The sequence below is a fragment of the Acanthisitta chloris genome, unplaced genomic scaffold (genome assembly GCF_000695815.1).
Source record: "Acanthisitta chloris isolate BGI_N310 unplaced genomic scaffold, ASM69581v1 scaffold10165, whole genome shotgun sequence".
NCBI classification, from domain to species: Eukaryota; Metazoa; Chordata; class Aves; order Passeriformes; family Acanthisittidae; genus Acanthisitta; species Acanthisitta chloris.
The window spans coordinates 66,128-77,021 of record NW_008674527.1 but is presented as its reverse complement, the minus strand read 5'-3'; the positions used below and the strand labels follow the sequence as shown (position 1 = coordinate 77,021).

The 10,894-nt window shown below is 37.6% G+C and overlaps 1 protein-coding gene across 1 annotated transcript; it reads left to right on the top strand.

The window, feature by feature from the left end:
- Positions 1-268: 268 nt before the first annotated feature.
- VIPR2 (vasoactive intestinal peptide receptor 2) lies at positions 269-10,077 on the top strand (the record flags this gene model as incomplete). Its single annotated transcript, XM_009075384.1, has 5 exons — positions 269-338; positions 4,175-4,266; positions 7,431-7,560; positions 7,723-7,764; positions 9,380-10,077. Coding segments are annotated over 5 exons (508 nt in total), but the record flags the coding sequence as incomplete, so codon positions are not given.
- Between the last annotated feature and the right edge of the window lie 817 nt (positions 10,078-10,894).

Here is a 10,894-nt window from a genome sequence, read left to right as displayed (position 1 = left end):
CTCTGGACTCATTCTAACAGGCCCACATCTTTCATACGGTAAGGACTCCAGATGTGGACGCAGTGCTGCAGGTGGGGAAGTTGAGTATGCATATTAAAACAAAGGAAATAAAATTAAAAACAGGAAATAATTGAATGCCAGATTCTAGGCTAGAACAGGCATTATTTTAGTGTGTTTTGACTTGTATATAAGAAATACTTTTCCTCATAGGTCTTGCTTGCCAGATGATATTAATGTCAACATCATTTTCCCTCTTTTTTTCTTATAGTTGCTGGGATACAAATGAGCATGGTGGTCCCTGGTGGGTTATACGAATACCAATTTTAATTTCTATTATAGTAAGTAAACTTTGAAGCATGAATTATAGATCTGTTCAGCACTGTGCAGTGCATATAGCCATTATTCCTTACTGCTAGTTACAGACAGTCAAGAATTCTGTTTTAATGAAAAGAAATTGTGCCGTAGGAGAAATGTTAAACAGATGCTAAGGCCATTAAAATTTCTTGCCTTTAAAATTTATCTGCCTCCTATTAAATGAGCAGTTGCTTTTATTTGTATGTTCTTTCTTTAACATCTCTCCTGTTTATGAGCCTGGAGGAAGCAAAAATCTAATTATACTTTTCAATGAATTGCAGATTTGATTTTGTGTGTAAATAGATAGTCCTGCAATTGAGAATCTGATATTATTGCAGTCATAAAAAGCTATGGCTGTATATATCTTCTTCAATTGGTAGCCTACTGAAATATATATTGAACAAGAAGTATTTGCAAAATAATACCATTTGAGAATGTTTCACAGGGCAATTCTTATGTGGAACTCATTAGAATGACTGCAGTAGTATAATAGCATTCCTGTGCACTGTAATGATTGTGTAATTAACTTTGGGCATAATATGCTATGGTTATATGTCCATTTTTGAAAACAGAGTGCAAATTAATGCATTTCAGATATACTTGCTTCATTTTTAACATTGTAGGCAGAAAAACTAGGGCACTATTAGATTACACAAGATTTCAAGAGTTGGCATTATGCTTGGGCTTGCCTTTCAATCTGTGCCTGCTCAAAATCCTTTTGAGAAAACTTCCTATCATCTTCATCAGAGTGAATTCTACAGTTTAAAAAGAAAGCAGAGTAGGCATATGTGTGAAATGACATAAGGTAAGCACTCAGAGAAAAGATATTTTTGGCATATGTGTGAAATGACATAAGGTAAGGACTCACAGAAAAGATATTTTTACTATTAAGAAATGGGTATGCAACAGAACTACAGCAGGAAGAGAATGCCTGCACCTCAAAGGAGCTGGAGAGTAGGGAATGATCCAGAATGCAGAAAATGTGCTGAAAGATAAAAGCAAAACAAACCACCTGGTGTTTACAGAAAGATGAAAGTCTGTTCTCTGCTCAATTTAAGCAGCTATCTGGTAAACAGCTGAGACTTCATGTGCCAGAAGGTAGTGCTTCTCCAAAGCAGTCCTAGACCCAGAAACAGAAGTCATCCCAGGACATGTTGGCAGATCTAAATTGCAGCTGGATATAAGCAAAGACTGAGAAATGAGTTGTGAATTAAGAAAATAGAGTATTGGTTAGTCAGCAAAAGTCCAACGTAGCCACCAATATTGTGAGAGCAAGTTCCAATATCATTTTGCAAAGTGGGAATGGCTTCAGTTAATTCAATGTATCAAAAACCTTCCCTGGCGTTTTCTCCTGAAAATTTTGGCTTGAGAATAGATACTTGGCAGACTTTCACACTTCGTGCTGTACACACTTCAGAGCTGTTCAGTTGGGGATGACTATTCCAAATTAATGTACCATTGCCCATATTCTCCATTCAGCAGTGCCTCCACATCTGCCTTCTACAGTGCAGGTAGTGTAAAGCAGCAAGAAAGAAGAAACATGAAGACAGTTTAAATGTTCAGACTGTGTTTAGAATCAAAAATTTACTGTCAGCAGTAGAACAGGGTATCAGCAGCATCTTGCTGTTACTCTACCTGAAGAGCCATCATTTGTCATCACTCTCCTGTAGTTTCTCTACACTCTCATTATTTTCTCATTTTCCTGTTCTCAGGTGTTCATTGAATGGTATACATATTCTATTTCATTTAAAGACATTGTGCTCAAATGATTTTATGTGACTAAAAAGCTACAACACTGAAAGTGAAATTCCATGGCACTAGTCTTGTATTTCAGTGAAAAATACTATTATAAGTCATATATCTATTTTAAAGGATTTTAAAAATCAATCATAAACTTAGAGAAATTAATTTGTTCCACTGTAGTAAGTGAGTGGCAGTTGCCACCTTTAGATCTTAATACCCAGTTTCATTTGCCTGGATTTGCAAGCTCAATAGTGCCAAGGACTGTTACAGCCCCCAAACAAGAATGTTTTTCATTAGTCAAAGACTGTGCTTACAGACAGAAAGGTGTGTTTGGAAAAAAGACTTGAGCATACTACATGATCAGTCAAGAATGTGAGTCACCTGAGGATAGTTCTGCATCTGATTTGATGCTTCAGAAACCAAGTGGTTAACAGTTTATTCTGTTACACTAGAAACTAGGGATGCCTGTGAAGAGCTAGAGGTTGATCTGCCATTACCTTTGCAAATACAGTATAAAGACTTTTCCTTCTCATAATTTGTGGATAACAAATATCTAATAAAATGGAAGCCACTAACACTTGCTCCAATGCATATGGCAAACTATATATCCCTTGGTCCCTACACTCTGTTGCATTAACTGGAGGTAAAATCTGGAGTAAGAGGCTTCTGTGTGTTACCTTTTTAGGAGACCTGCTTCAAAGAAACCTTCTAAGTAATCATCTGCCTGAAAATATGTATGTTAAGTTCAGCAAAAGCCTATCTTTTCTAACACTTGTTTTTTCTTCTTCTTTAAAAAAAAAAATAGATACAATTTTCCTAAGGTTTTATTTCATCCCTGTCAGTTCCTGTCACTTCAAACAAACTGTTAAATATGGAAGGACATGCAAATGCTGTGATCATGGTTTATTTATTAGCAGCCCAAATTGTACTGGGTATGTCAGAGAAGACACAGAAATTCACTGAACTTAAAGAACTTAGAGTCAAATAGTTAAGACTGCAAAAAAAAGAGGAATTCCACTGATACATCAAGGTAGAGGTTTATAGTAGTGAGGCAGGCGTTGGCTAGTTGGGAACCTCACCTCCAGATTTTGGGCTTTGGGATGGAGTTAGTTAAAAATAATAAAACAATCACTTTCACAGTGATAGAAATTTTTCTCTAGGTTGATCTATTCTAAGATGTGTACATTTGAAGCAGTTGTTGCTGTAGCTGTAGCTGTAGTATTTAGTGCACATCGTTGCTGTGAAGGTGTGGAATCCAAGTGTTCCTTTACTTTAGTATGGACATGCTATACTTAGTGTGAGGTTTTCTTGACTGCACCAAACAGTCCAGCATCAGAAGGGCTGCTGACCACAAGATGCCAAAAGCCAAGGCTGAGGAATTAATGGGAGTGAGCCTTGGGACCTACTGAGTTTTACGCTTCGGTTTTCGAGATTGATCAGGGTCTGATCATAAGAAAGGCAAGAGCATTTCTATGAAATAAAATAATAGTACTGTTTTGTCTCAGAGAGCTGTCATGAGAATTAGACTGCAGGGATTCAGTTTCTTCAGTCATAATGTCTGCATCAATATCCAAGACAGACAGATATTTGTGAGAGGCCTTGCAGTGCTTGATTGGATTAGACAGATCAGCTGCACTACAATCATCCCCAAATTCACACAGAAAATACTGAAAGTCAAGGCAAGGGGCGAAAGAGGGTCAACAGTATGTATGGGTCTCAGATATTTCTCTGGGCTTCTGGTTGTGAATTGACATGATAATTCAGGACAGTGCTGGAGTGCAGCAAATCACATTCAGTGTCCCATCCTGCTAGGAAACCTGTCTCCAGCTGCAGTTTTGGAAGGAGGGTATTTCTGCCAGCTGGGGCTTCAATGACTTCACCAGCCAGACCAGAACTGCTGGGAATGCAGAGCTGCACTGGGAGTGACAAACCTAGTGTGGCACAAAACAGACAAGAGGTTTGGCAGTGCAGAACTTGCAGCTCCCACTGCTGAGCTGACTTGTCTGACTTGATAAGCATTTCTTTGTGCTGCATATTGAGCCCTCAGAAATCACCATTCTATTTGTTTCCTTTGCAGGTGAATTTTATACTTTTCATTAGTATTATCAGAATCTTACTGCAGAAGTTAAGATCTCCAGATGTTGGAGGAAATGACCAGTCACAGTACAAGTGAGTGATATTTTTAGACAGTAGAGACAGAACCAAAATAATATCTGTGAAATTTCCCCTGCTGAAACCTGCTACCAACAATTGCTGTGATGTTATAACTACTGTTAATTCAGAACTACTTTTAGATATGGTTTAGTAAATATCTTACTAGTATGATGAAATAGAGATGAATATACCTTTTGTCAAACACATTCAATAAAAACCACTCAGTTTCTTAAAAGACCAACAAGCTACTCTTGAATTTGAGTTTAATCCATGAACAAATATGCTGATGCAAAATATATGGAGAGTAATAACTTTCTTTTAATGTATAAATATTTAATTTTGACATAACAAAAGTTTCAAGATAAAACACCGTGCTTCTCAAAAGCATTTTTTTTTTATTTTTCATTTCTAAAATACTTTTTGTTGTAATATTTACATCTATTTGAAGAGCTGGAAAGAAGTTATGTTGTCCCCAAAAAACCAAAAAATTAAACACAATCTTTTATGTTGTTTCAAGATGTGATCTTTATTTTTCAGGAGGAAAACAAGTGTTTCTGATTTAGGTCAACTTCATTTCTGTTTAGACTTTCTTCTTTTGTGTTTTGGTTTGAACCTTAGATCATAGAATCTATTGTTTCCACAGCTTTAAAATCATGGGATTTTGGAAAGCAATTTAAATACGTTGTTAAAATTGGTTTTGTTCTTTATTATATGGCCATATGAGATATTGTTGTTTATTATAATAGCTGCTGGATACTGAAATCCATAATCAAGTGTCTGTTGTAGTGGAACTTACCTTAAAGCCCAGATAGACACACTGAGCTTGACACTTCAGGGTGTCAATAGGATATTTCAGTGACAAAACCTAAGAGGAACACTGAAAATTCAAACCCATTGGAAATGTGCTCCTGGATAACACCTTTTGTTAATGTAGAAAAGACAGAATTCCTGTCCTCAAGGCAGATAAAACATGGTGTGCTGAAGCAAAGCAAATCTTCAGAGGAGTAGGACTTAAAGTGTTTTGTTAACAACGTGACATCTTTCATACAAAAAGTGAATAATTCATATATGTCACAGAAAAGTCAACATGATTAGACTGACATATGGCTTTGCTTCACAGAGTGATTCGAGAGTAAGATTTGAATCAAGCTAGATGAAATAATGCACTTGCCACATTATTACCTAGCACAATGGCCAACCTATGGGCAGGAAATCCCCTCAAGTTTACTTCTTGAGCCAGGAACCTTTCTTTGTTTCCATGTGGTACTCATGTCCTTTTTGAAAATGAGGCATTCCCTTCCTTTCATTCCTTTCATTATTTTCCACAGTTTGCTGTAGCACTTCGTAATATGAAATGTCCACATAAATAGCAACCTTGTCCTTCATTATTCAGCCCTGTGAATTCTTTGCTTGCAGCATTTGGTTGTGTGATTAAGTTTGTATTGCAGGGACTTTAGCCAATACCCATGGGAACAGGAGGTTAACCTCTTCAAGAAATAATGCATCTGTAAATTAAAGCTCTGGAAGGCTTGTTTTTAAAAATACTAGTGCATTTTTGAAAATACAGAGAAGAATAAGTCTATTTTGTCTGTCTCTTCACTAAAATACATGATAGAGAAAATGGCACGAGCTAGAAAAAAATTATTAAAACAGGAGTGGAATGAAAGTGAAATGTGAGTCTAAAAGGAATCCTACTCATGCAAGTCACCATTTTTCTGAATCTGCTTGTACCTGGTTCCATCCTTTTTGTTGCTCATTTTACTTTTGCAAGGATAAGGTTAAGTTCAAATAAGATCAGTTTTCCGTTTCATTTGGGAACCCAGGAAATTTGCTGCCATCATCTCCTCCAGCTGTAAATGAAATTCTGCTAAGGAAATCCTATTTTTCCTGCACTGGTAGCACATTTAGATGTGAGGGGTTTACTATTCTTGAGAAACTTTGCTGTCAGAACTGATTATTTCCACATAAACATGCAGCCTCTGGGACATTATGAACAAAGGAAGGCCATGAAGACTGACACAGAAAAAATAAACCTCCTTGAAATACCTTGACTTTTCTGCTAAAATGGGTGAATTCACAGCAGCATCCTTTCATTGCTGAATCAAGTTATATTCATCAAGACAGTGATGAATTATGGAACTCAACATTATAAGTTCTGAAATTTTATCTGATATCAGACATGCAAAATCATATGTGACTGGCCCTATATAATGTATAAAGCTGATGTTATTAGAGTGAAATAAGTGACAGATAAGATATAATTAGCAATCGATCATTTCAGTAATTTCAGACAGTTTGTCAGAACTGCACTGCTTAATAATTGAAAGTTCTTCCTTGATTTCAGTAGTGACTTCGGCTAAAATGTGTTATGTAATTGACAACACTGAAAATTAGTTAATGGTGTATGCTTAATACCATCAGGAAAGTTATGAAATTGGGGTATTTGGGAGTAGATCTGAAATTGCCCATGAAAACCTCCCAGTTTAGATTATTCTGCATTACATTTCCAAGGTACTGTTTGCACAGTGTGCATGTGCAATATGCAGACTAAGCATACACATTTGAAGGAAATTAACAGCAATTAATTTCAAAAGAGAGATTTTACCTTCCATACATGAGGATCTCCTCAGTGTGACTTTGCAGGAAGGCATCATTCCTTCCCACTCTGCATGCCAGGTAAAAAATCTCTGCGGAGATCTGGTGGTAGCTCACACACTTTGGCAAGTTTGGTCCTGGGGAATAATGCAGTAAACCCCCCAAAAACCATGCCATGAATCCAGACTGGGAAGTGGCTGTCTGTCCAACAGTCCTACACCCTGCTGCTCTACAGAGGGCACCTGGAAAAGGGACTTTTGGCTTAGAGAGGCTCTGCAGCCTTTCACCAGCTTTTGGAAGAGTGCAAGGTCAGCTAGATCAAGTATAACATGGAATTTAACATGTCAACCCAGCTTTTGGAAGAGTGCAAGGTCAGCAAGATCAAGTATAACATGGAATTTAACGTGTCAATTTATGAAGCTATGATATGGCTAATCTCATAGCAAGCCTGAAAAGAAACCAGTTTGAAATAAATGACTCTTACCGTTTCTAAATCTGTCGAGGTATATGTAAATGACATTACATCAGGTTCTTATCTCAGTAGAACAAGAGCTTAACATTCTTTTTCTCTTTTATTCACCCAGGAGACTTGCAAAATCCACGTTGTTGCTTATTCCATTATTTGGAGTTCACTACACAGTGTTTGCTTTATTTCCTGACCGCAGTTCCAATAGTTATAAAATAATCTTTGAGTTGTGTTTGGGATCTTTTCAGGTAAATTTTACAATTTTTATTCAAAAGAAGTTTGTTTGATAAAATAATCTTTGAGTTGTGTTTGGGATCTTTTCAGGTAAATTTTATAATTTTTATTCCAAAGAAGTTTGATTAACCTAGGGTGATGCTGCCTTCTAACTAAGGAATACTGTCTCTTTCCAGGGGTTGATTGTTGCAGTCCTGTATTGCTTTTTGAACAGTGAAGTAAGTCTCACCTTTCCTATTGAGGATGTTAAATACTGTTTACAGTAAATGTTTATGTGACCATATAATTCCACTCTGATACATGAAGCTGGTTTTGATGTTTACATTCTTTTTGATGGAATATATATGACAGTTTCTCTGCAACAGGAGAAATCAGTCTAGTTGGATGAAGTGTTAAAAGCTGTTAAAAATCTAATTTCTTGCAAACCAAGGTGTTATTATCTTCTGTTATTTAACATGATCTAATTCTAGCTCTGTTAGAAGCAATGTGGACTGTGCAAGTGAGGTGCAACAGGTCTAGAAATTTATCCAAAACCTGAAACACCATTTAGCAAGTACTTAGGGATAATCTTCTGACAGTATCTAACCCCCAGAACAGGAGCAGATTTTCAGAAGTGCTCAGCATGTGGCACTTTCCTAATCTGGACTGAGAAGGATCCAAGGAATTCCTTTTGATGTCAGCCACGATGCAGTGTCTGACTGAAAAAATCTGCATGAAAAAGGCACCTGCCTGCTCAGGGACATTCGGCTGTCCTGAGTGCTAAGCTGGTCTTTGATATTCATGAGATGCCTGATTTGGGGTTAATCATTTGATTCTATGCTTTAAGTACATGTAACTAGTAGCAGGATATCAAAAGCTAATGCTGCAGCACAAATGATAGGAAACTGATTTTGAAAGTGGCCTTGGGGCATCTCCACACAGGCAGTGTAGACACATTCTTTGCCTCAGTTTTGTGATCTTTGTAAGAACTGATTTGATGCTCCAGAGGGAAGGGACACCACGCAGAGGGACTGTGGCAAACTTGTGCAGTGGGCCTAGGAGAACCTTCTGAACTTCAACAGGGCCAAGGGCAAGGTCCTGCACCTGGGTCAGTGCTGACTTGGAGATGAAGGGAGAGTGAGAAGTACATCAGAGAAGGATTTGGGGATAGTAGGGGATGAAAAATGGGACATGAACTGGCAATGTGCACTCGCAGCCCAGAAAGCCAACTGTATTCTACATCAAAAGAAGTGTGGCCAGCAGGTCAGGAGAGGTGATTGTCATCAGTAGAAGACATAGACCTGTTAGCATGAGTCCAGAGGAGGGCCACACAAATTAGCAGAAGGATGGAACACCTGTCGTATGAAGACAGGCTGAGGGAGTTAGGATTGTTGAGGCTGGAGAAGGGAAGGATCTGGGGACACTTAACAGCCTTCTAGCACCTAAAAGGGGGATATAAAAGGATGATGGTGAAAGACTTTTTTAGCAGGGTTTGTAGTGACAGGACAAGGGGTAGCAGTTTTAAAGTGAAATGCAGTAGATTTCGATTGCATGTAAAGCAAAAGGTTTTCTATGAGGGTGGTGGAGACATTGTAAGAGGCTGCTCAGGCAAGTTGAGGATGCCTCATCCCTGAAAGTGTTCAAGGCCAGGTTGGATGGAGTTCTGAGCAAACTGCTCTGGTGGAAGGTGTCCCTGCCCCAGGACTACATGATCTTTAAAAGTCCATACCAACCCAAACTATTCTATGATTCTATTCCAAGAGATCCCCATTTGACAGCCAATACATGTGGGAAAGTTCCTCACATGAAAGAACATTTTCAGTTCATATTGTGCTGCTTTTTTTTAAAACACAGGTGCAGGGGGAGCTGAAAAGGAAGTGGCGCAGTCTGTGCTGGAAGCAGACAGCAGGCAGAGACTACAGACTCCACAGCTCTTCAATTTCTCGAAACGGATCAGAAAGTGTTTCTCAGCTCCACCGGAATTCAAGGGCTCACTCGTTTATGCAGACAGAGACCACCATGATATAAATGAGCTAGGTCCCCAAAACATGAAAAACCGTGGGATGTATCATTCATTATGCAGCTTGATGTGATATTTTATAAAATGTACAGTTTAGTGCTTTGCTTTTCTACATGTTGGTGTCTGGGAAATTGGTTTGTGCAGCCAACCTGTTGATAACAGAGAAACCTGCCCCATGGGTGCTTTCTGTTTTCCTTAAATGGTATTCATATTAATTCTGATGTTCTCTTGCAGTTTACTAGCCATAACAATTCAAAATTCAAAAAACTTATTTACCAGGATGGTCCCTTTACCCTCCAACGTGGCTGCAAGATTGATGCATGGTGTCCTGTTCAATGCAGACTGCTTTGGCACATGTTGTAAGGGTTAAGATGAGAAGCAAGAAAATTTCTTAACACTTTATTTTTACCTAAGGAAACATTTTTTTCCTTAAGGATTAGGAAATTCCTTTCTAATTGTGGAAAATAAAAATAAAGAAATCTAATTGACTGCAGTGGGAGTTCAGTGTGCTAATCCAGGAAATCATGGACATTATTTATGCTGAGAGAAAAAGGTACTACTTCTCAGCTAATTGTATAAAATTCAGACATTATGTTCTACAGAGTTTGATTCCAATCCTGTTGTTACTTTCAGAAGTGCCTATTTTAATGTTTATGTGCAGAAAGTTGGGCTACCCTTACAGCCCATACAGAAAAGACTGCTATAAAGTTTTGATTAAAACTTCAGCATTTTCTAATAGTGCTATTCCAATCATGTGTTCTCTTCTGTTTAAAGTCAGGGATTTGTGTTGATCCTTCATTAAGCAATTTTCTGAAGAGTTGTTTTATTGCTAAAGCAGTCTGGCATAGGATAAACAACCTTGGATAGCATATTATCCATTGAAAATACCATTATTTTACGGTATTTTCATTGAAATGTGTCTCTGGGACTACATACTTGGCAGCTAAAACAAGGAATATTGCAATAAAGTTAGAACTCCCATCTTAGGAATAATGTAAATTCTTTTAGCTTTATTGGATTCTGTATCTATTTGAGATGATGTAAAATTCAGTCCTGACCATGACTCCAGAAAAAAAAAAAATTAGACAGAATCCCTAAAAATTGCCATAAAAGGCATAAAGAAGGAATTCTCAACAATGCCAAGCCTCTTATGTAGCCACGTTGTAAAAAAATAAAGGCATAGAACTCACAGAGTCTTATAAAAATACACAGAACATTTGCACTCTGTAAAAGAAATAAACCCAATAATGTTTACTTCCCATGTCATGTTTAACCGTGTCCTCTCTACAAAACAAGCAGGAATAATATAATTTTACATCAGTACCTCCATAAAAGCAATTGTCCTGTTA